This window comes from Hyperolius riggenbachi, chromosome 7, assembly GCF_040937935.1.
Source record: "Hyperolius riggenbachi isolate aHypRig1 chromosome 7, aHypRig1.pri, whole genome shotgun sequence".
Taxonomy (NCBI): domain Eukaryota; kingdom Metazoa; phylum Chordata; class Amphibia; order Anura; family Hyperoliidae; genus Hyperolius; species Hyperolius riggenbachi.
Window position 1 is genome coordinate 128,880,982 of NC_090652.1, and position 26,847 is coordinate 128,907,828.

Below are 26,847 nucleotides of genomic sequence, written 5' to 3' on the forward strand. Positions count from 1 at the left end.
GACTCAGAAGCTGATGCTGTACTCCAATGGATCCCTGACTGAGTGAGCTGGAACTGAGTGAGCTGGGACCAGTGCCTTCTCTCACTGACTCATTCATTACTGTGGTTCTTTGAATCATTGAGCTGAAGGAACTGAATTAATCAGCTATGAGTGGAGTCAGGCACTGCTTTTAGCTGCTGTTGTAATCTGACCCCTGAGTGAGCTGAGAGGCATTTCTTATCTCACTACTCAGTGCAACAGCGATCTTCCCTCCTCCTGTCGCCCTAGGCAAAAATTTATAGCTGCCTAATGGCTGAGACGGCTGTGCCCAAGCGTGAGGTGGGCCGCCTGTATCTTTCCCATTGCGCCGCGCAGCCTGCCAGTGTTGCCAACCTTTATTTTTTACTGACAAATACCTAAAAATTTACTGACAAAAGATTATTTTTACTGACAAAATTTCCCCACTAAATGCATTCACCAGTAAATGCACGTAATGACAGACAGCCTTTCATCAGTAAATGCACATAATGAGAGACAGCTTTTCACCAGTAAATGCACATAATAAGAGACCGCTTTTCACCAGTAAATGCACATAATAAGAGACCGCTTTTCACCAGTAAATGCACATAATAAGAGACCGCTTTTCACCAGTAAATGCACATAATAAGAGACAGCTTTTCACCAGTAAATGCACATAATAAGAGACAGCTTTTCACCAGTAAATGCACATAATAAGAGACAGATTTTCACCAGTAAATGCACATAATAAGAGACCGTTTTTCACCAGTAAATGCACATAATAAGAGACAGCTTTTCACCAGTAAATGCACATAATAAGAGACCGCTTTTCACCAGTAAATGCACATAATAAGAGACAGCTTTTCACCAGTAAATGCACATAATAAGAGACAGATTTTCACCAGTAAATGCACATAATAAGAGACCATTTTTCACCAGTAAATGCACATAATAAGAGACCGCTTTTCACCAGTAAATGCACATAATAAGAGACAGCTTTTCACCAGTAAATGCACATAATAAGAGACAGCTTTTCACCAGTAAATGCACATAATAAGAGACAGATTTTCACCAGTAAATGCACATAATAAGAGACCGTTTTTCACCAGTAAATGCACATAATAAGAGACCGCTTTTCACCAGTAAATGCACATAATAAGAGACAGCTTTTCACCAGTAAATGCACATAATAAGAGACCGCTTTTCACCAGTAAATGCACATAATAAGAGACCGCTTTTCACCAGTAAATGCACATAATAAGAGACAGATTTTCACCAGTAAATGCACATAATGACAAACAGCCAGTGTCCCCAGTATATGTAGCCAGCCTGGACCCCCTTTAGGCAGTGAGTGACAGGGAGCCCCTTTAGGCAGTGAGTGAGAGGGAGCCGCTTTAGCCAGTGAGTGACAGGGAGCCGCTTTAGCCAGTGAGTGACAGGGAGCCCCTTAAGGCAGTGAGTGACAGGGAGCCGCTTTAGCCAGTGAGTGACAGAGAGCCCCTTTAGGCAGTGAGTGACAGGGAGCCCCATTAGGCAGTGAGTGACAGGGAGCCCGTTTTAACAGTGAGTGACAGGGAGCCCCTTTAGGCAGTGAGTGACAGGGAGCCCGTTTGAGCAGTGAGTGACAGGGAGCCCCTTTAGGCAGTGAGTGACAGGGAGCCCCTTTAGCTAGTGAGTGACAGGGAGCCCCTTTAGGCGTTGAGTGACAGGGAGCCCCTTTAGGCAGTGAGTGACAGGGAGCCACTTTAGGCAGTGAGTGACAGGGAGCCCCTTTAGGCAGTGAGTGACAGAGAGCCCCTTTAGGCAGTGAGTGACAGGGAGCCCCTTTAGGCAGTGAGTGACAGGGAGCCACTTTAGGCAGTGAGTGACAGGGAGCCCCCCAGCCACCACCGCTCCCGCCTCACCTTTCAGACCTCAGGATCAGCGGCGACCCGACCAGTACGAGCGGGCGCCGGACGCACCCACTCTATATACGGAAGTGATGTCACTTCCGCATATCAGTGCGAGCGCTGGGTCCTAGCGCCCGCACGATTGGTTGCCGCCTGATCGAGGTCTGAGTGAGGCGCCAGGAGGGAGGGGGGGAGCAGCGGTGGCCACAGGGACGGAGGGAGCGGCGGCCACAGGGAGCAAGCAGCGGCCGGGCAGCGCCTGTCGGAGACAGGCGCCTGGGTGCAATGCACCCGCAGCACCCGCCCAGGCTCGGCCCTGGCCACATGTCACTTTACAGGACAGCGTCCCCCTGGGAAGAAGTACTACTCCGCAGGGCAAGGCTATTCGTTTGCTTATGGGAAATCATTTTTAAAGTGAACCTCCGGACTAAAAATCTACTCAGCAGAACTGAAAAGGCTTGATGTTTCTTTAACAGTTTCACAGCATCAGAACTTTGTTTTTATTACCAAAGCATTATTTTTAGCTGCATTTTTATCTAAACTCCACCCATCAAAGAAAAAAAGCCCGGGCTTTTTTTCCCTGATGCTGTGCAGAGCATGATGGGCTTTCCTATGTTGTTATTCACATTGCCTAGCAACTGGGAGAGGTGCTCAGGACACAGGACAGTTGGAACTGTGTCTCATGCTCCCTGTCACCTCCTTTCAACCAAAAAGATGGCTGCCATCATGAAATCATACATTTGCCTGTTCTTTTAAAACAGGGTGGGTAAGAGATTATATTACCTATCTATTTTAATTAACATAACTAATGTAACTTAATGACAGTATGTTTGTTTAGGCTGGAGTTCCTCTTTAAGGTATAACAAGGGTGGAAAGCAAGAAGAAAAGTTGTTTAATTTAATTACAAATGCTCTTCTATTTATTAGTGTGGTTAGTAAAAAAAAATATATTTTTATAATTGTCTTTTAAGCCCCTTTTACACTATGCAAGTTATGTTGAGATTGTAATTAATGCAATGGCGCTAAAAACTTGCATTGCTCATTTGAAGTGCGATGTGGCATACAGTGAAGCATACAGTACCATTTAAAGTATGCTTCACTGCCATTGTAAACACACAGGTTGCAATTTACACATACTGCATGCTGGGTGTCAACCAGACAGAACCCACCGCACTGCTGATGCGCCAGTATGAAGGTAGCATAGACATAAAATTGCATTGAATTTGGAACGCAAAGGTTGCAGTGTGAACAGGGCTTTATTGTTTAAATTATGAAATTGTTAATTACATGTATATTCCTAGAACAGGTGGAAGAATTCAGGAGAAGACTTACACAGAACTGTTCTAATGTAATTCACCATAATGCATTTTGCAAGTGACAAAGTCTGAAAATTATGCTGCAAAGTACAGTGAAAAATGTACAATGTGATCAGTCTTACCTCTCACGCATATATGCCCCTTGATCTCACAATTTTGGTTGAGTCTAATATCATAATTTTCAATGAAATATATGTAACGCGCTATTGTAATGTATTTCAATGGGCTGGTGCACACCAGAGCGGGAGGCGTTTTGCAGAAACGCATACTCCCGGGCTGCTGCAGATTTTGGATTGCGGATGCGTTTCTGCCTCAATGTTAAGTATAGGAAAACCGCAAACCGCTCTGAAAAACGGCACTTCAGAGCGGTTTGCCAGGCGTTTTTTGTTACAGTAGCTGTTCAGTAACAGCTTTACTGTAACAATACATGAAATCTACTATACCAAAACCGCTACACAAAACCGCAAAACGCTAGCTGAAACGCTGCAGAAAAATAAGAAAAAGCGTTTCAAAATCTGCTAGCATTTTGCGGATCTGCTAGCGGTTTTTGGTGTGCACTAGGCCTTTGAGTGCTTCATTAATATGGACAATTAGTTTCAACTCAACACACTTTTAACCACCCTGGCGTTCTGATTAAATCGCCAGGGTGGCTGCGGGAGGGTTTTTTTTAAATAAAAAAAAAACTATTTCATGCAGCCAACTGAAAGTTGGCTGCATGAAAGCCCACTAGAGGGCGCTCCGGAGGCGATCTTCCGATCGCCTCCGGCGCCCAGAATAAACAAGGAAGGCCGCAATGAGCGGCCTTCCTTGTTTTGCTTATATCGTCGCCATAGCGACGAGCGGAGTGACGTCATCGACGTCAGCCGACGTCGTGACGTCAGCCGCCTCCGATCCAGCCCTTAGCGCTGGCCGGAACTTTTTGTTCTGGCTACGCTGGGCTCAGGCGGCTGGGGGGACCCTCTTTCGCCGCTGCTCGCGGCGAATCGCCGCAGAGCGGCGGCGATCAGGCAGCACACGCGGCTGGCAAAGTGCCGGCTGCGTGTGCTGCTTTTTATTTCATTAAAATCGGCCCAGCAGGGCCTGAGCAGCAGCCGCTGGCGGTGTTGGACGAGCTGAGCTCGTCCAGACCGCTCAGCTGGTTAATTATAATTTTAATCTGTATTCCTGATGAAGTTTTATTGTCATTTTATTACATACTGTCTTCATCAATAAGTAAATAGCATACTTGGCATTTATCTCTGTGTGGTTATCAATTACTGTCCACTGTCATCAGTTATATGCAGCCAGTGCCAGTCATAGTACTTGGAAGAGGCATCGGGACTGATTAAAATCTTTTATCTCTCAGCTCAGATTGCTGGGCTTTGCCTCGTACCTTGCAGTTCTAGAGTCCTAAGTTTAATTCCAGGTGATTACACCATTTTTTTTTTATTTTCCTTTTTATTTATTTTTACTATTTATTTAATTTAATTTTTGTTTGTATGGGTGTCCTCCATGTACTTTAGGCTGCTTCCAAATACCTACAATTAAGTTAGATGGAATCTCACTAAATTGGCTCTAGATCATACATGTCAAACTAAATATGGTCCTCAGATCCATTAAATTTGGCCTGCAAATGGTTTCCCCTCTTTGCATTATGTTTGGGCCACTCTAGTCCACCACGGATGCTTTATTGGAGGTGTCCTAGATCAGTGTTTCTCAATATTTTATTGGAATGTACCCCTTTTAAAACCCTTTACACCCCAAGTACCCCCTAGCAAAGTAAACATTATCACAAGTACCCCTTGACAAATATATATTTAATCGTAGTACATGATAATTGGTTCAATCTCTAAGTATTTACTATTGCTTTTCATTAGCTAAAATACTAATTTTGTGCTGTTTAAATAAGATTTATCATTTTCTAAAACTTTAAATTTGTTATTCTTGGCTAAGTATATCAAGCCCGAGTACCCCCTGGAACCATCAGAAGTACCCCCTGGGGTACGCGTACCACATGTTGAGAACCTAGGTCCTAGATGATATCAATCAAAAAGAAAAAGATACCCTCTAGAGATATACCCAGAACAAAAATGATCCAGATGCGTGTATCCAAAAGTAACAACTTTATTGTATACAAGATCACTTTTATTAAAATCCATAAAAAATCCCCATGTATCCTCCAGTATGTGGATCACCAGACAATTATGATAATAAAACCTATATATTGTTCTATATTTTTCTTGTTCTTTAATTTTTGTATGAGCCCTGTAGATATCAAACCAGAATTAACCCATTCAGGTTCCGTGGTTTTCACGTGAGAAATGTTCACCTCCCATTCATTAGCCTATAACTTTATCACTACTTATCACAATGAACTGATCTATATCTTGTTTTTTCCGCCACCAATTAGGCTTTCTTTGGGGGGTACATTTTGCTAAGAGCCACATTACTGTAAATGCATTTTAACAGGAAGAATAAGAAAAAAATGGAAAAATTCATTATTTCTCAGTTTTCAGCCATTATAGTTTGAAAATAATACATGCCTCCATAATTAAAACTCACGTATTGTATTTGCCCATATGTCCCGGTTATTACACCGTTAAAATTATGTCCCTATCACAATGTATGGCGACAATATTTTATTTGGAAATAAAGGTGCATTTTTTCCATTTTGCATCTATCACTATTAACAAGTTTAAAATAAAAAAAAAATATAGAAATATTTCATCTTTACATTGATATTTAAAAAGTTTAGACCCTTAGGTAAATATTTACATGTTTTTTTATTGTAATAGTTGTTTTTTTTTATAGTAAACATTTTATTTGGGTAGTTTTGGGAGGGTGGGGGGTAAACAATAGATTTATAATGTAAATGTGTGTTCATTTTAATTTATTTTTATTTTCAGTTGTAGTATTACTTTTTGGCCACAAGATGGCGGCCATGAGTTTGTTTACATGACGTCACTCTAAGCGTAACACGCGCTTAGAGTGGTGCATCGGGGAGGGAACGGCCAGAGAAGGCGCAGCTTCCGAGAGAAGCTGTCGCTTTTTCAGCGGGGGAGAGGAATCAGTGATCGGGCACCATAGCCCGATACATTGATTCCCTGGCTACCGAATCTGCGGCCGGGAGTGCGCGTGCACGCGCGCGATCTGCTGCGGGAGCGCACGGTAGCGTGCATGGTTCCTGGACGTAGTTTCTACGTCCAGGAACCAAAATAGGTTAATAATATTATTTTAGTGCTCGTTTCTTATGTGTAAAGTGTCCTAGATGATGACCAGGGATGTCATATGGGAGGAGGGGGAAAGCACTAGACACCAGGGAACTGTATAGGGAAGGTAGAGAGGTTACTAGACACCAGAGAACTGTATAGGGAAGGTAGAGAGGCTACTAGACACCAGGGAACTGTATAAGGAAGGTAGAGAGGTTACTAGACACCAGGGGACTGTATTGGGAAGGTAGAGAGGTTACTAGACACCAGGAAACTGTGTAGGGAAGGTAGAGAGACACCAGGAAACAGCATAGGGGAGGGGTCACTAGACACCAGAAACTGTATAGGGGAGGGGGGGACTCTTGACACCAGGGATTGGTATAGGGGAGGGAGGAAGGTCACCAGACACCAGGGAACTGTATAGGGTAGAGAAGGGGGCGAGTATACACCAGGAAACTGTATAGGGTAGCGAGGGGGCCACTAGACACTAGGAAATTGTATGGGGGGACTAGACAAGAAGGAACTATAAAGGGGAGGGAGGGAAGCCATTAGACACCAGGGAACTTTATAGGGAGAGAGGTGTCCACTAGACATTCAGGTTTGCCCTGTGATTTGGTCAGAACTTTTAAATTTTTTTCTCACTTTGTACTCGAGTTTGACACCCCTGCTCTAAATTGTGTATATTTTATGGCACTTGCACCTTATCATGGCTCAGCCATAGGATATGGTATTATGATATATCTTGAGCAAGAGAGGCAGAAAATCGGCACCAGATGCCAGACTGGCAGCTCAGGAGCAGTAGGTGCGAACAGCTGTACCACCAGATAAGGGCTAACGTCCAGTATGTGAGGAAAAAGGTAAGAATCCGGGCACCAGTTGAGCTTGCTTGTCACCTTTTTATTATGCTCCCAACACCTTCACAACATAAATGCAAACAATTCTAACCTTACAGCTGTTTCACAGGGTAACCCTGCTTCTTCAGAGGCAACAGATTATATAAAGAAATTGTGGTAAAACGTGCATGTTATATACAAACATTAATGAGGTCTTACCCACCGCTTGCAGCAGCCTCCCACTGCCAAACGCATGCCAAAGTGGAGCGCCGCCCCAAGCCAGCCAGTTCACCTGCATGGGAAGGAACATGCCCCCTTTCCTGGGAGCGTGTATCGGGATTCCCCATACGTCACATGACATTCATCATGTGACTCCAGTGAACTTACGTCACATCCTCCGCACGGCTGCTGGCTAATGCCGGTATCAGTGTGAGGTTGAGGCCGCAGGACGTTGCCTGGCAACCAGGCAAGCGGTGTTAGACCTGTAAACAGACATAAAAAGACAATTTAAAATCAATATCAAAACAGTGAAAAACAATGAAAACATGGCGATTAAAGATACATATACAATGAGCAAGTGAGGCAGAAAATCGGCACCAGATGACTGGCAGCTCAGGAGCAGTAGGTGTGAACAGCTGTGCCACCAGATAAGGGCTAACGTCCAGAATGCGAGGAAGAAGGTAAGAATCCGGGCACCAGCTGAGCTTGCTTGTCACCTTTTTATTATGCTCCCAACACCTTCACAACATAAATGCAAAACATCCTAGCCATACAGCTGTTTCAAAGGGTAACCCTGCTTCTTCTTAATCGCCATGTTTTAATTGTTTTTCACTGTTTTGATATTGATTTTAAATGTTCTTTTTATGTCTGTTTACAGGTCTAACACCGCTTGCCTGGTTGCCAGGCAACATCCTGCGGCCTCAACCTCACACTGATACCGGCATTAGCCAGCAGCCGTGACGTAAGTTCACTGGAGTCACATGATGAATGTCATGTGACGTATGGGGAAATCCCGATACACGCTCCCAGGCAAGGGGACGTGTTCCTTCCCATGCAGGTGAACTGGCCGGCTTGGGGCTGCGCTCCACTTTGGCGTGCGTTCGGCAGTGGGAGGCTGCTGCAAGCGGTGGGTAAGACCACATTAATGTTTCTATATAACATGCACGTTTTACCACAATTTCTTTATATAATCTGTTGCCTCTGAAGAATCAGGGTTACCCTGTGAAACAGCTGTAAGGCTAGGATTTTTTGCATTTATGTTGTGAAGGTGTTGGGAGCATAATAAAAAGGTGACAAGCAAGCTCAGCTGGTGCCTGGATTCTTACGTTTTTCCTCGCATACTGGACTATGATATATCTGCATGTCTGTTATTTGCAGGATGGTAGATGGAACAATTCCACAGGGTCAGTCCTAATGCCTGGTATACACAATGCAATTTCGAATCGATAATTTCTGACAGGTCCGATCTGATTTCCGATCTTTTTTCTGATTGATTTTGTAGAGAAGTGAAATCAGAGGGGACCTGTTGGAAATTATCGATTCGACTGTCAGTCTGACGGGAAATTACATTGTGTGCACCAAGCATAAGGGCTGTAATCTGAAATGTAGCCAAACCCAATAAATCTTGCAGGAGACAATGAAGAGTGAGCCTGTTAGTGATGATCATAATTCAATAATTACGATTATGCAAAGTATTACCTAAAATTCCACAGTTACGGCCACACAAAATTATGATTTGAAAATTCAACTGATTTTGTGTAATCCACATAAGTCACATAATTTTGCATAATTTCAGTACAGACATTAGTGGTTAATAGCAAAGCTATCACCACTAAAATTACTACTTACAGTATGTTAAAGGAAACAGTGAGAAGAATTAAAAAAAATATTTTTTTTTTCAAAAAGACCCTGTACTTTTTGAGAAAATCGATTTAGAAAATTCAAAGGAAAAATGTTTTTTAAATCCAAAATGTCATTTTAACCACTTGAGGACCACAGTCTTTCTACCCCTTAAGGACCGGCCACTTTTTTTCCATTCAGACCACTGCAGCTTTCACGGTTTATTGCTCGCTCATACAACCTACCACCTAAATGAATTTTGGCTCCTTTTCTTGTCACTAATAAAGCTTTCTTTTGGTGCTATTTGATTGCTCCTGCGATTTTTACTTTTTATTATATTCATCAAAAAAGACATGAATTTTGGCAAAAAAATGATTTTTTTAACTTTCTGTGCTGACAATTTTCAAATAAAGTAAAATTTCTGTATACATGCAGCGCGAAAAATGTGGACAAACATGTTTTTGATTAAAAAAAAAAACATTCAGTGTATATTTATTGGTTTGGGTAAAAGTTATAGCGTTTACAAACTATGGTGCAAAAAGTGAATTTTGCCATTTTCAAGCATCTATGACTTTTCTGACCCCCTGTCATGTTTCATGAGGGGCTAGAATTCCAGGATAGTATAAATACCCCCCAAATGACCCCATTTTGGAAAGAAGACATCCCAAAGTATTCACTGAGAGGCATAGTGAGTTCATAGAAGATATTATTTTTTGTCACAAGTAAGCGGAAAATGACACTTTGTGACAAAAAAAAAGAAAAAAAAAAAGAATCCATTTCTTCTAACTTGCGACAAAAAAAAATGAAATCTGCCACGGACTCACCATGCCCCTCTCTGAATACCTTGAAGTGTCTACTTTCCAAAATGGGGTCATTTGTGGGGTGTGTTTACTGTCCTCGCATTTTGGGGGGTGCTAATTTGTAAGCACCCCTGTAAAGCCTAAAGGTGCTCATTGGACTTTGGGCCCCTTAGCGCAGTTAGGCTGCAAAAAAGTGCCACACATGTGGTATTGCCGTACTCAAGAGAAGTAGTAGAATGTGTTTTGGGGTGTATTTTTACACATACCCATGCTGGGTGGGAGAAATATCTCTGTAAATGACAATTTTTTCATTTTTTTTACACACAATTGTCCATTTACAGAGTTATTTCTCCCACCCAGCATGGGTATGTGTAAAAATACACCCCAAAACACATTGTACTACTTCTCCCGAGTACGGCGATACCACATGTGTGGCACTTTTTTGCACCCTAACTGCGCTAAAGGGCCCAAAGTCCAATGAGTACCTTTAGGATTTCACAAGTCATTTTGCGGAATTTGATTTCCAGACTACTCCTCACGGTTTAGGGCCCCTAAAATGCCAGGGCAGTATAGGAACCCCACAAATGACCCCATTTTAGAAAGAAGACACCCCAAGGTATTCCGTTAGGAGTATGGTGAGTTCATAGAAGATTTTATTTTTTGTCAAAAGTTAGCGGAAAATTGATTTTTATTGTTTTTTTCACAAAGTGTCATTTTCCACTAACTTGTGACAAAAAATAAAATCTTCTATGAACTCACCATACTCCTAACGGAATACCTTGAGGTGTCTTCTTTCTAAAATGGGGTCATTTGTGGGGTTCCTATACTGCCCTGGCATTTTAGGGGCCCTAAACCGTGAGGAGTAGTCTGGAAATCAAATTCCGCAAAATGACCTGTGAAATCCTAAAGGTACTCATTGGACTTTGGGCCCTTTAGCGCAGTTAGGGTGCAAAAAAGTGCCACACATGTGGTATCGCCGTACTCGGGAGAAGTAGTACAATATGTTTTGGGGTGTATTTTTACACATACCCATGCTGGGTGGAAGAAATAACTCTGTAAATGGACAATTGTGTGTAAAAAAATCAAAAGATTGTCATTTACAGAGGTATTTCTCCCACCCAGCATGGGTATGTGTAAAAATACACCCCAAAACACATTTTACTACTTCTCCAGAGTATGGCAATACCACATGTGTGGCACTTTTTTGCACCCTAACTGCGCTAAAGGGCCCAAAGTCCAATGAGTACCTTTAGGATTTCACAGGTCATTTTGCGAAATTTGATTTCCAGACTACTCCTCACGGTTTAGGGCCCCTAAAATGCCAGTTCAGTATAGGAACCCCACAAATGACCCCATTTTAGAAAGAAGACACCCCAAGGTATTCCGTTAGGAGTATGGTGAGTTCATAGAAGATTTTATTTTTTGTCACAAGTTAGTGGAAAATGACACTTTGTGAAAAAAACAATAAAAATCAATTTTCCGCTAACTTTTGACAAAAAATAAAATCTTCTATGAACTCACCATACTCCTAACGGAATACCTTTGGGTGTCTTCTTTCTAGAATGGGGTCATTTGTGGGGTTACTATACTGCCCTGGCATTTTAGGGGCCCTAAACCGTGAGGAGTAGTCTTGAAACCAAATGTCGCAAAATGACCTGTGAAATCCTAAAGGTACTCATTGGACTTTGGGCCCCTTAGCGTACTTAGGGTGTAAAAAAGTGCCACACATGTGGTACCGCCGTACTCAGGAGAAGTAGTATAATGTGTTTTGGGGTGTATTTTTACACATACCCATGCTAAGTGGGAGAAATATCTCTGTAAATGACAATTGTTTGATTTGTTTTACACACAATTGACCATTTACATAGAAATTTCTCCCACCCAGCATGGGTATGTGTAAAAATACACCCCAAAACACATTATACTACTTTTCCTGAGTACGGCGGTACCACATGTGTGACACTTTTTTGCAGCCTAGGTGCGCTAAGGGGCCCAACGTCCTATTCACGGGTCATTTTGAGGCATTTGTTTTCTAGACTACTCCTCGCGGTTTAGGGCCCCTAAAATGCCAGGGCAGTATAGGAACCCCACAAGTGACCCCATTTTAGAAAGAAGACACCCCAAGGTATTCCGTTAGGTGTATGGCGAGTTCATAGAAGATTTTATTTTTTGTCACAAGTTAGTGAAAAATGACACTTTGTGAAAAAAACCCAATAAAAATCAATTTCCGCTAACTTTTGACAAAAAATAAAATCTTCTATGAACTCGTCATACACCTAACAGAATACCTTGGGGTGTCTTTTTTTCTAAAATGGGGTCACTTGTGGGGTTCCTATACCGCCCTGGCATTTTACGGGCCCAAAACCGTGAGTAGTCTGGAAACCAAATGTCTCAAAATGACTGTTCAGGGGTATAAGCATCTGCAAATTTTGATGACAGGTGGTCTATGAGGGGGCGAATTTTGTGGAACCGGTCATAAGCAGGGTGGCCTTTTAGATGACAGGTTGTACTGGGCCTGATCTGATGGATAGGAGTGCTAGGGGGGTGACAGGAGGTGATTGATGGGTGTCTCAGGGGGTGGTTAGAGGGGAAAATAGATGCAATCAATGCACTGGGGAAGTGATCGGAAGGGGGTCTGAGGGGGATCTGAGGGTTTGGCCGAGTGATCAGGAGCCCACACGGGGCAAATTAGGGCCTGATCTGATGGGTAGGTGTGCTAGGGGGTGACAGGAGGTGATTGATGGGTGTCTCAAGGTGTGATTAGAGGGGGGAATAGATGCAAGCAATGCACTGGCGAGGTGATCAGGGCTGGGGTCTGAGGGCATTCTGAGGGTGTGGGCGGGTGATTGAGTGCCCTAGGGGCAGATAGGGGTCTAATCTGATAGGTAGCAGTGACAGGGGGTGATTGATGGGTAATTAGTGGGTGTTTAGGGTAGAGAACAGATGTGAACACTGCACTTGGGAGGTGATCGGACGTCGGATCTGCGGGCGATCTATTGGTGTGGGTGGGTGATCAGATTGCCCGCAAGGGGCAGGTTAGGGGCTGATTGATGGGTGGCAGTGACAGCGGGTGATTGATGGGTGGCAGTGACAGGGGGTGATTGATGGGTGATTGATAGGTGATTGACAGGTGATCAGTGGGTTATTACAGGGAAGGACAGATGTAAATAATGCCCTGGCGAATTGATAAGGGGGGGTCTGAGGGCAATCTGAGCGTGTAGGCGGGTGATTGGGTGCCCGCAAGGGGCAGATTAGGGTCTGATCTGATGGGTAACAGTGACAGGTGGTGATAGGGGGTGATTGATGGGTAATTAGTGGGTGTTTAGAGGAGAGAATAGATGGAAACACTGCGCTTGGGTGGTGATCTGATGTCGGATCTGCGGGCGATCTATTGGTGTGGGTGGGTGATTAGTTTGCCCGCAAGGGGCAGGTTAGGGGCTGATTGATGGGTGGCAGTGACAGGGGTGATTGATGGGTGGCAGTGACAGGGGGTGATTGATGGGTGATTGACAGGTGATCAGTGGGTTATTACAGGGAAGGACAGATGTAAATAATGCCCTGGCGAATTGATAAGGGGGGGTCTGAGGGCAATCTGAGCGTGTAGGCGGGTGATTGGGTGCCCGCAAGGGGCAGATTAGGGTCTGATCTGATGGGTAACAGTGACAGGTGGTGATAGGGGGTGATTGATGGGTAATTAGTGGGTGTTTAGAGGAGAGAATAGATGGAAACACTGCGCTTGGGTGGTGATCTGATGTCGGATCTGCGGGCGATCTATTGGTGTGGGTGGGTGATTAGTTTGCCCGCAAGGGGCAGGTTAGGGGCTGATTGATGGGTGGCAGTGACAGGGGTGATTGATGGGTGGCAGTGACAGGGGGTGATTGATGGGTGATTGACAGGTGATCAGTGGGTTATTACAGGGAAGGACAGATGTAATTAATGCACTGGTGAATTGATAAGGGGGGGGGGGTCTGAGGGCAATCTGAGCGTGTGGGCGGGTGATTGGGTGCCCGCAAGGGGCAGCTTAGGGTCTGATCTGATAGGTAACAGTGACAGGTGGTGATAGGGGGTGATTGATGGGTGATTGATGGGTAATTAGTGGGTGTTTAGAGAAGATAACAGATGTAAACAATACATTTGGGAGGTAATCTGACGGCGGGTTTGCGGGCGATCTAATGGTGTGGGTGGGTGATCAGATTGCCCGCAAGGGGCAGGTTAGGGGCTGATTGATGGGTGGCAGTGACAGGGGGTGACAGGGGGTGATTGATGGGTGATAGGTGATTGACAGGTGATCAGTGGGTTATTACAGGGAAGAACAGATGTAATTAATGCACTGGCGAATTGATAAGGGGGGGTCAGAGGGCAATCTGAGCGTGTTGGCGGGTGATTGGGTGCCCGCAAGGGGCAGATTAGGGTCTGATCTGATAGGTAAAAGTGACAGGTAATGATAGGGGGTGATTGATGGGTGATTGATGGGTAATTAGTGGGTGTTTAGAGGAGAGAATAGATGTAAACAATGGATTTGGGAGGTGATCTGATGTCGGATCTGCGGGCGATCTATTGGTGTGGGTGGGTGATCAGATTGCCCGCAAGGGGCAGGTTAGGGGCTGATTGTTGGGTGGCAGTGACAGGGGGTGATTGATGGGTGATTGATGGGTGATTGATGGGTGATTGACGGGTGATTGACAGGTTATCAGGGAAGATAGATGCATACAGTACAGGGGGGGGGGGGGGGTCTGGGGAGAATCTGAGGGGTGGGGGGGTGATCAGGAGGGGGCAGGGGGCAGGGGGGGGAATAAAAAAAAAAATAGCGTTGACAGATAGTGACAGGGAGTGATTGATGGGTTATTAGGGGGGTGATTGGGTGCAAACAGGGGTCTGGGGGGTGGGCAGGGGGGGTCTGAGGGGTGCTGTGGGCGATCAGTGGGCGGGGGGGGGGCAGATCAGTGTGTTTGGGTGCAGACTAGGGTGGCTGCAGCCTGCCCTGGTGGTCCCTCCGACACTGGGACCACCAGGGCAGGAGGCAGCCTGTATAATACACTTTGTATACATTACAAAGTGTATTATACACTTTGTAGCGGCGATCGCGGGGTTAACATCCCGCCGGCGCTTCCGTATGGCCGGCGGGATGTTACGGCGGGTGGGCGGAGCCAGTTGCCGGGGGAAGCGCGCGTCATCAATGACGCGATCGCTCCCCCGGCATGCTTAAAGGACGCGCCGCCTGAAGGCGTATTGCGGTCCTTTAGGCGTCCACTTTGCCGCCGCCCATGGGCTGTGGGCGGTCGGCAAGTGGTTAAAGGACAACTATCGATACAATTTTTTAAAAATACTCTTTATTAGGGTTCACATTACCATTAGTGCCAGGGGCACTGTATTTATTAAACCAATTCTCTCTGTCTGCTTTAAAATCATCCTTCACTCCTCACACAGCTTACAGATAACCTTCCCTGTTCTTATCACAATATGCACAGAGGCTGAGGAGGAAAGCTGATCAGAGGAGGTAACACGTAGATAGATGTGCTGGAATATTGCTGTAGTATTATTAACTGTAAGGGGGGATATAAGTCAGGGAGACATGTTTACACCACTCCGGACTGAACGCTTGTGAAGTTTCACTTCTGGCTCTATTGACGATGTGCTGGTGGTGTGGAGGGGTGGAATGGAAGGAGCTGGAGGTATTTATGGATACACTAAACGCGAATGATAGAAATATCAGGCTGACCTATACGTGTGATGCCATTGAGCTACCCTTTCTGGACCTAAAAGTTGCGGTCAGGGTGGATCGCTTAGTAAGCACCACGCATAGAAAGCTAGAAACACCATCCTCCACGCCTCCAGCCATCAACCTGGTCACCTGGTGAGAAATATTGCATACGGTCAGTTCCTCCGTTTAAGGAAGAACTGTACTGATGATGAGGATTTCAGAAGGGAATCTCGTGAACTGTATGTTCGCCTGAGGGAGCGAGATTACTCCCATAGGACCCTCAGAAAATGCCTGCAGAGGGCTAGGGGTCGAGATCGTGCTTCTCTCCTCTGTGATTCTAGTAGGGATAGATCAAATGCTGTTAGAAAAGAGGGAATAGTGACGCAATATGGCTCCCACTGGAACAGTTTGAGGGACTGTATGTCAAGACTTTGGCCCATTCTCTTGGCATCACCTGATATTGCCAAGATTGTGGGTCTGACTCCCGCTATTACGGCAAGGAGAGCGTGGAACCTTATGGACCACTTGATATGCTCTGAATTTTGCAGTAGAAAATCTGAGGAGGAGAGAAAAAACTGGCTTTCAGTGATTCAGCCTCCAAAAGGCATGTATCAATGTGGGAAGTGCAAAGTTTGCCTCTTTGTACATAAAACCAAAACGTTTTGGGATGCGAAACAGGAGAAGGAATATAATATCGGGGCTTTTAGGAATTGTGAGACCACAGGGGTGGTGTATATGGTCACCTGCCCCTGTGGTCTGCACTATATTGGTATGGCCACTCGGGCCTTTAAAAAGCAAATTCTTGAGCATATCTCAAATGTGGGCAATGAGAATGAGAACTTTAAGGGCCCTCTGAGACAGCACTACCGTGAAAAACATGGGGGCAGTTTCAGTGGTAGCCTGGTTAAAGTTCTCTTCTCTATGAAAAAAGGAGCTAGAAAAGTCAATATTGAAAGAGAACTGTGTCGAGTGAAGACAATGTGGATATACAGACTGGGTACACTGGTACTGTCAGGTCTAAACTCAGAAATGTATTTTTCTGTATATCTAAATTAATTATAAAACCTATATCAGAGTTCCCCTTTATGATGAATGAAAGTGACTGGTATGGTTAAATTAAAGGAAATATTGTGGAAATAGAAAGAAATGCTAGGGGCAGCAGAGAGTAACCATGGTGTATTTGTGAGCTGCCTATAGTAATGGGCAGATTCAAGGTGACTTGAATTGTAGCTATAGTTTAATACATATAGTATCCACTATTGATCCATGGACAATCCACTGCATACTTATAGAATATGCAGCGTATAACCCACACTATAGGGACGTTCCTGCCATCTTCAAGTAATAAGAAATGGGCAAGTTCAAGTGTGGATCCAGCAACAAAGATGGCCACTCAAGTTTGATCACATGCTGCCCTGATACATATATAAGAGCTTAGGAGATATCCACCCCCCCCCCCCCCCCCGACGTCACTCCAAGGAAGCCCATTGAGCGAAACATGTAAGTGGGAGGAGTCCCAGGAGGCCGGCCTCAATCACCACTCCAAGCACACTGCGCGCTTGATCCCCGCTGTCACACCATGGCACTGAAAATCAGTAGTTGTGAGCGGGTAGATCGTGCGAGACTCCAGCCCGGACCACGATTGCTGTCCTGGTACATTGCTGCAGCGGAAGGAAGCAAAGGAGCAGATGGGATTGCCGATGACAAGCAGACCGCGGAGTGTGGGGGACCCGCAGGACAGCGTAAGTTAAGGCTAACCTCTGCTTCCTAGTTGCACACTGTATGGCCAAAAAGGTTACAACCGATCTATTATGGTGAGCATATGGACTTTGTTACCTGCTGCTTACAAGCTTTCTGTGGACAAACGGTGACTTATATTGAAGTGCTTGGAAATCCATGTATTATGTTCTGGAAGTGGTTTACATATTGGATACCGCGATAGCATCAGCTGTACACACTACTTCAGTGTTTGGAGCAAGCAATTTTTTGCGCTGGGCCCTTTTTTTGACCTGAGTGCACTCATTGCTATTTTTGGATATTGAACTGCCCAGACCTTACGGGACTTCCTTGCATGGCTAGGTCTGCAGACCCATTGAGATTTAGTATAACCTAAGTTAGGCCTTATGCTGCAGCGCTTATGTACTAGTGTAATGTATGGTCCGTGTGAATGGAGGGTTGCATGTGAGGGTGTTGCGGGGAGCTTCGGGGACTCTGAATTTTAATTGCTTTTAGTATTGGTTGCTGTGGTTGTCATTATTCAAATAAAGTTTTGTACCTAAATATGGATTTTTGAGGCCTCTGGAAGCTTTTTCTTCTTTTTTGTTTTGATCACTTCCGGCTCTCTGCAGCTTGTAACAGCTCTGGCTGCTCCATGCTGGAACAGGGGAAACCTTGATAAAAATACTACAAATGCCTTTCTGAACAGTCAGCTAAGTGAAGACAATAACACACCCAGGGGTGCCTCTAACCATTTTGTCACTCCAAGAGCAAGAGTTTGCATATATATTTGGCAATAACTATTTTTAGACTGTTTTTTTTTATTTTAGGATGTTACAACCCTCTTTAAATAGGCCATTAAATAGAAACTTCCACATGCTTTCAACAGAAAATGCATTTCTTGCAAGTGACTCCTTTTCTTACCTATCTGGCAATAAATAGTTTCTGCTGATAATCTAGTTATCCAGTATTTCAAAAGCTCTTCAGAAAACATATACTGATTAGGACAATGTTCAAAGGCATGATCACAGAACAAAGATCCACACTAAACAAGATGGCAAAAGAAGCGAAATAGTGAGGTTTTAAGCACTTCAAAAGAAAACTATGCCTTTACACCTGTCACAAGTGAAGTTATACTGTAATTATCTAATTAACAAATGATAATGACCTCCTGATGCAATTAGACCACATTATTGCATCATTAGTAAATTGGTAATACCCCACATTCTAATAAATGGAAGGACAGAACCATATATCTAGTGGAAGTTAAGATTGAAAACCCATATAACATAGACGCATACATTTAAATGTACTTTGCCATGTGGTGGTAATACAGAGAACTTTAGCCACTGAAAAAGCTACAGACAGCTTGACTGATTGCTCCTTTGACACCTTCCTACCAGAGGACAACAAATCGAATGATTCGTTTTTCAAATTGCCTGCCTGATCCTTCACACCCCACAATTACTGCCTGTGGTTTCTGGAAGTCTACAGACTTAAAGAGACTCCGTAACAAAAATTGCATCCTGTTTTTTATCATCCTACAAGTTCAAAAAGCTATTCTAATGTGTTCTGGCTTACTGCAGCACTTTCTGCTATCACTGTCTCTGTAATAAATCAACTTATCTCTCTCTTGTCAGACTTGTCAGCCTGTGTCTGGAAGGCTGCCAAGTTCTTCAGTGTTGTGGTTCTGCTATGAACTCCCCCTTCCAGGCCCCTCTATGCACACTGCCTGTGTGTTATTTAGGATTAGAGCAGCTTCTCTCTTCTCTCTTATCTTTTACAAGCTGGATAAATCGTCCTCTGAGCTGGCTGGGCTTTCACATAGTGAGGAATTACAGACAAGGGCAAAGCTGTTTGCAGGAAGAAACAAGCAGCCTGAAACTTCAGTGCATGAGAACAGGGTGAAAGAAACAGACAAATGATCTCTTGAGATTCAAAAGGAAGGCTGTATACAGCCTGCTTGTGTATGGATGTATTTTCTATGTGTGGACATACTGTACATCAACCTACTTCCTGTTTTGGTGGCCATTTTGTTTGTTTATAAACAAACTTTTATAAACTGTTTTTAACCACTTTTAATGCGGCGAGGAGCGGCGAAATTGTGTCAGAGGGGAATAGGAGATGTCCCCTAACGCACTGGTATGTTTAATTTTGTGCGATTTTAACAATACAGATTCTCTTTAAGGTCCGTACTCACGTTAAAGAAAAGTCTAGTGCGCTCTATAGCTTGTAACAATGAGAGTTCAGTTCACATAAGTCACCATCCAGAAGCTTGAATCCATCCAGCTGAATATCCCAAGGATTTCAATCACTTAATCTCCTCATTGGTCAGCCAACACGTCATAGAGAAATAGAAAGAGAAAACATATAGCGTAATCCAGTTGCTACAAAAATCTGCCCTTCACCATTCCAGAGTGAACACACACCACCTTGTGCTGGGACACACTCCCCCCAATGTGCCCGCACTCACCCTATTAGCCTCCAATCAATCCGGAGGTATGGATATAGCGTGTATGGGGGAAGGCAGGGATCACTCCAGTATGCAGGCAATCTAAAAACTCAAAGATGCGCCATATAGTGTAAAATCATTTAATAAAAAAAGGTTTAAAAAACCAGTTACACTCACAAGCGTAGATGGTCACAAGCGCATTGTATCATGTGTACACAGCAGTCCCGGGCAGCCGCTCACACACACGCTCCGCTTCAGACCCTCGCGTCCTGTGATTTCCTGGATCTTACGGTCATGTGACATAGCTCCGCCCTATGCATTTCGTCATGTAAAATGACTCATCAGGGGCATATGTCACAAAGGTAAAACGTAGGTTATATTCACTTCTAAATTACCCTCCCCTTTTAATTGAAACCCGCCTATTATTAAAATTAGATCCTCTGCAGCCATCTGTGTTAGCGCTTACCCGTGAGGGACATGGAAAAACGACAGTAGGACTGCTACAATAACAATATAATACAACATTAAAATATACACTTCTGATTCCATAAAAACCACAGCAATAAACGTCATATTACAAAACTCCGCATGGATCTCATCCGTCAGAAAACACCAATGAAAAATTGTACAGCACCCAACCATATAGGCTGGACACCACGCATGAGACGATAAAAACCGCAGTTAGAAACATATAAGCATATAACCCCCCTTTTCCCTTTACGGAAAAACCGCAAGAAAACCGCGGAAAGGCCGCCAGCAAAACGCCAAGGCAGTCACGCCAATCAGAAAAAAGTATTGATTTAGTTTCACATGATTCGGTCGGATGGGAATCCATGATAAATTCAACTATTATCAACAAAACATAACAAATCAACTATTAGAAATAAAACAATTAATATCCAAATCAACATTAAGTCCGATTGGACTAAACGTATCCAAATTAAATATCCACCTAGTCTCTTTCTTTGACAGCTCTCTAACTCTATTGCACCCCCTCCAGTTAGGTATTAGTTTTTCTACCGCACAAAAATGCATTGCCTTTGGATTGCACTGATGTTTAAGTTTAAAATGGAGAGACACACTATGTTGCTCAAACCCCTTTTTTATATTTTTAATGTGCTCACTAATTCTTTCTTTTAGTGACCTGGTGGTGCGGCCCACGTATTGTAGGCCGCAATCACACCAGATCACATATACCACAAACGCTGTGGCGCAGCTAATAAACTGCCTGATCTTAAACACACCACCACTTGCTGTTGAAATAATTTCATTGGTTTTATGAGCAAGAGCTTCTCTACAACATTTGCAACCCCTACATGGAAAAAATCCAGATGTTTGCCATCCTGTTATTTGTTTCCGCTCTGGGGGGTCTACACAACTTGGAGCAATCCTATTTTTTAAAGTGGGAGCTCGACGGTAAATGAAATTGGGTCTATCAGGTAAAATACTTTTCAATACATAGTCACTCTGCAATATATTCCAGTGTCTTTGGAAGATTCTTTCGACTGATTTATAGTCAGCCGAAAAATCACTAAGAAAGGAGAGGGCCTTATTATCATTTCTAAACTCCTCCCCTTTTGGTTGGAGTAGACTAGTTCTATCCTTCTCTCCAACATCTTTTTGGATTTCTTCCAACCAAGATTCATTATAGCCCTTCTCTACAAACTTGGTTTTCAGACCATCTGACTGCTCATAATAATCTTGCAAGCTTGAACAATTCCTACGGATTCTTGTAAATTGTCCTTTAGGAACACCCCCAAGCCATTGTGGATGATGGCAGCTTGTTACATCAATATAAGCATTGCGATCTGTAGATTTAAAGAAGCATTTGGTGGAGAAACCTTCTCCCTCTCTCATGATCACAAGATCTAGGAAATGTATGGACTCTGTACTACATTCTGCTGTAAGTTGGATATTCTCCTTCATGCTATTAACCTCATCAATAAAGGCTCTAAAACTCACCTCATCTCCTCTCCAAAAAATCAGCAGGTCATCAATGTACCTTTTCCAAAGCACCAGCCTAGACCCCCCTCTCCTAATCGCTTCCTCTTCCCATAGAGCCATATAAATATTTGCTAGGCTAGGTGCATAAGATGCCCCCATCGCACAGCCGTATATCTGTCTGAAGAACTGATGCTTGTGCCAAAAATAATTCCGCTTTAGAGAAAAATCCAATAAAGACAAAACAAACTCCATCTGAACTCCGCGCATATCGCCAAGACGCTGTAAAAACACTCTTACCGCTTCAATACCATCATCGTGAGGTATATTAGTATACAACGACCCTACATCTGCGGTCGCCAACAAAATATTACCCTCAATCCTCAGTTCTTCCAACAGTTGCACGGTATGCTTGGTATCCAATAGCACATGAGGCAATTGGGGCACTAAAGGCTGGAGGTGGCTGTCTATAAATTGGCCTACCCTATGGGTAATAGAGCCTACCCCACTCAGGATAGGTCTTCCAGGGGGGTTATTAGGGTTCTTATGGACCTTTGGGAGTTGGTACATGATAGGTATTCTTGGAGCTGATGGCACCAAAAAGTCACAGGTCTTCTTATCAAGTAGACCCATCATCAATCCCTCATCCAACATAAGGGCCAATTCTCTTTTATATTTTAAAGTGGGGTCCCCCGACAGTCTCTCATATGTTCCTTCATCAAAAATAAGCTTATCCAACTCCTCAAAATATTGATCTTTACGTAGCACTACTACTCCCCCCCCCTTTGTCTGCAGACCGCACAACTAAACTTTTTTCTTTAAGTATACTATTAATGGCTTGTTCATCCGACTTTTTTGATTTAATATTCAGTTTTTTTAGATCATTGATTACCCGATCCTTAAAGTTTTCCACTGCGTTCAAAGCTGATGTATCTTGTGGGTTAAAAGTGGATGCATTCCTAAACGTTACACTAGGGGTAATTCCAATATTATTGGCTCTATTCGTGGGACCCTCATTCTGCACAAAATATTTCTTTATGTTCAACTTCCGCGTATAGCGGTGAACATCAATAAAGGCATTGAATTTATTCAGATGATTTCTAGGCGCATATTTCAACCCACGATCTAACAATTTTATTTCATGTTTCTCCAGGGGAACCCCACTCAGATTAAAGATGCCAGTTCCTATTACTGCCTTCTTCTTTTGTTCCCTTCTACCTGCTCTCCTCCCCCTTCTGCACCTCTTTTTCTTGGTGTACTTGGTTGCCCCCCCAGGTATTCTCCCTCCTCCCATCCTTCTCTCCAATACCGGGGGCGCGGGGCTAAAAAATGGGGTTGTCCAAAGTTCCTATCATCAGTTCAGAACGTAATGGTAAAAGAACAGCAAACGTGGTGGGATATTGCAACTCTTAAAAAATATCACAGGGAAGGAATCATCCCCAAAAAAATCAGGTGGGATATCACCCCTGATGATGGGGAAGATACAGAGGAAAACACTAAAGAATGGGAGGAATATTTCGACAAAAGTGGATTGGGTTTAATTGAACTTCTAATTAAAAGGAAAACAGGAAGAATAGAAAGGTTAGGGACAGAAATTGAGAATATTAGAATTAAAACTGAACCGTATAAGAATACTGAACAATATGTTGCACGAACTAAGAAAATCCAAGAAATTCTGGCAGTTAGTGAAAAGAATATCATAGCGGATAAGCAAAGAAAGTTTGCAAGGGATAGTGATGCCCATAAGAAGAAAATGGCTTACAAGTGGCAACCGATTGTACAAAAAAGGTTGGCTGATAAAGCAAGAAAAAATGGGGATCAGCAAGTGGAGAATATAGTGGGGGCCACGCCCACCACTATAATACCCAAGGCACCAGTGCAAACAATACAACCTAAAGGGAAGACATCCAGACCTCATGAACAGTTGGTGGGGAGTGGGGATCGAATTAATCCTGGACCATACAGGGGGAGGGGAGGCGGGTTTCAGAATAACAGGGGTTTTCAATGGAATAGAAGACAAGATCCGCAACCCTACCAACAATACCCCGTCCATACTCAGAATAGATATTCACCATTAACTGATGATAGGAACTTTGGACAACCCCATTTTTTAGCCCCGCGCCCCCGGTATTGGAGAGAAGGATGGGAGGAGGGAGAATACCTGGGGGGGCAACCAAGTACACCAAGAAAAAGAGGTGCAGAAGGGGGAGGAGAGCAGGTAGAAGGGAACAAAAGAAGAAGGCAGTAATAGGAACTGGCATCTTTAATCTGAGTGGGGTTCCCCTGGAGAAACATGAAATAAAATTGTTAGATCGTGGGTTGAAATATGCGCCTAGAAATCATCTGAATAAATTCAATGCCTTTATTGATGTTCACCGCTATACGCGGAAGTTGAACATCAAGAAATATTTTGTGCAGAATGAGGGTCCCACGAATAGAGCCAATAATATTGGAATTACCCCTAGTGTAACGTTTAGGAATGCATCCACTTTTAACCCACAAGATACATCAGCTTTGAACGCAGTGGAAAACTTTAAGGATCGGGTAATCAATGATCTAAAAAAACTGAATATTAAATCAAAAAAGTCGGATGAACAAGCCATTAATAGTATACTTAAAGAAAAAAGTTTAGTTGTGCGGTCTGCAGACAAAGGGGGGGGGAGTAGTAGTGCTACGTAAAGATCAATATTTTGAGGAGTTGGATAAGCTTATTTTTGATGAAGGAACATATGAGAGACTGTCGGGGGACCCCACTTTAAAATATAAAAGAGAATTGGCCCTTATGTTGGATGAGGGATTGATGATGGGTCTACTTGATAAGAAGACCTGTGACTTTTTGGTGCCATCAGCTCCAAGAATACCTATCATGTACCAACTCCCAAAGGTCCATAAGAACCCTAATAACCCCCCTGGAAGACCTATCCTGAGTGGGGTAGGCTCTATTACCCATAGGGTAGGCCAATTTATAGACAGCCACCTCCAGCCTTTAGTGCCCCAATTGCCTCATGTGCTATTGGATACCAAGCATACCGTGCAACTGTTGGAAGAACTGAGGATTGAGGGTAATATTTTGTTGGCGACCGCAGACGTAGGGTCGTTGTATACTAATATACCTCACGATGATGGTATTGAAGCGGTAAGAGTGTTTTTACAGCGTCTTGGCGATATGCGCGGAGTTCAGATGGAGTTTGTTTTGTCTTTATTGGATTTTTCTCTAAAGCGGAATTATTTTTGGCACAAGCATCAGTTCTTCAGACAGATATACGGCTGTGCGATGGGGGCATCTTATGCACCTAGCCTAGCAAATATTTATATGGCTCTATGGGAAGAGGAAGCGATTAGGAGAGGGGGGTCTAGGCTGGTGCTTTGGAAAAGGTACATTGATGACCTGCTGATTTTTTGGAGAGGAGATGAGGTGAGTTTTAGAGCCTTTACACACACCGGACTGTCGCTGGAACGCCCACAAAGCGGGAGGTGACGAAGGACCCGTCGTTGCCTCCAGTCCGGCGTGTGTACGGACCTTAAGGGCGCATCGCGATAACATGTAAATCGCTGTGCTCTTTTTCCACTACGGCGCTTCGATCTCGATTTGTTTTTTGCCGAAACGCGATCGCCGTCCTGCGCGATTCTTGTCGCAATCGCGTTACACTCCCGACAGCGGTACAGCAGAATGCCGACAGTGGAAAAAGGAGCCTGCATGATCGCTAGCGCAGGTGATTTACGCTTGCAATCGCGCTTGCTAGTGGAAAAGGGCCCTTAAGGCTGTTGCCTATGCTGGAAACACAAAATGGGTGGACTCTTTTTTTTTTCTTTCCTGTCATTCCTTTGTTGTGTTGGTTTGGAAAATCTTAATAAAAGTTTATTTTCCTGAAAAAAAGCAAAGTTTATTATCCTAAATTGTTCTTGTTGTGATAAATGTTTAATATTAATGTCTGTTGTAATATTTTCAGAATGCAAATAGTCATATTCATTGAGTCAGGGGCGTAACAATAGGGGATGCAGCCCCTGCTCCCTGGGGGGGGGGGCGCTCAGGGCCGTTTTGGAGGGCAGGAGGGGTCGCAACATGAGAGGAAAGCATGGCCACCCATCGGCGGGGAGGGGGGACAGTCCTCCCCCTCACCTCAGGCTCTCCTCTCAGCGCTCCCCTCCTGCAATTATCAGTGGCAGTGGGCGGCTGCAGGATCACATACCTCCCTGCATTCCACTGCCGAAGCTTCCCCTAAGTGTCTGACGCTACTTCCTGTTTAAACAGGAAGTAGCATTAAGCACTTACAGATGGACCTTCGCGGTGGATGGAGGTATGTGTCCTGCCACCGCCCGCTGCCAGCCACTGATAATTGCAGGAGGGGATGTCAAAAACCTGAGCGGTTTTTGCCTTTTTCATGATTGCTAACTCAGTAAAGGACCAGCCCTTAAAGCGTTGCTATCATATAAATGCGGCATTGTGGGGTCTGAACCCTCTATAACAGTAATTATAGATTGACGGTATACCTTGAAATGAATCAGAGCACTCAGTGTATGATTTTATATAAAAAATTGTATTTGCTTATCATACAGCATATATACAAAATATGAACAGTTCCAAGTAGTGTTTCCTTATAACAGTATTCCATCTTATCAAGGCTTTAGAGCCAAGCAATTATCAATCTTCTAAGTACATTCAAAAAGTAATATAACGGTTGTGTTATGTAGAATAAGATCAAAAGTAGTCTCATCTGTATCAATAGCTGTGTATCTAGTAGCTGTGTAAAACTTGTAGTAATCTTCTTAAAGAAATAGCATAAAAAATAGCTTCTAAAAAACTTCTTGCTAACATCTTAATAAAACTTAATGCTGAAAAATTAATAAAGTAAATCACCAGAATATTAAGCATATTACCCCTTCTCTGTCATCTCTTCAGCATCTAGAACCACTTGTGGGAAGGTAGCTTCTGCCTCATGTGTCTTCTCAGGAGATTGTTGGGCTTCTGCCAACTATGAGCTTTCAGCTTCTACTTTTATAGGGGTTGGAGGCAATATGGCTGCCTAATCTGGAACTTCCCTGGATCCCAGGTTCTGATTGGCTGAAGCTTCCGTGCGTCAATGCTTTATCATGTTTTGATTACCTAAGCCACAATATTATTGTTTATAAATTCTTAATTACCTTATCTTGTGGGAATTTACGTCATTTGGAGTGC

The 26,847-nt window shown here is 43.7% G+C and overlaps 1 protein-coding gene across 1 annotated transcript in view; it reads right to left on the bottom strand.

Annotated features, from left to right (window-relative positions):
• LOC137526106 (ectonucleotide pyrophosphatase/phosphodiesterase family member 7-like) overlaps positions 1 to 26,847 on the bottom strand; it is a 118,958-nt gene that overhangs the window by 69,241 nt on the left and 22,870 nt on the right. Inside the window, exon 2 of the mRNA XM_068247322.1 lies at positions 7,610 to 7,704. Coding sequence (XP_068103423.1) covers positions 7,610 to 7,704 — 95 coding nt within the window. The remainder of the gene's footprint in view (positions 1 to 7,609; positions 7,705 to 26,847) is intronic.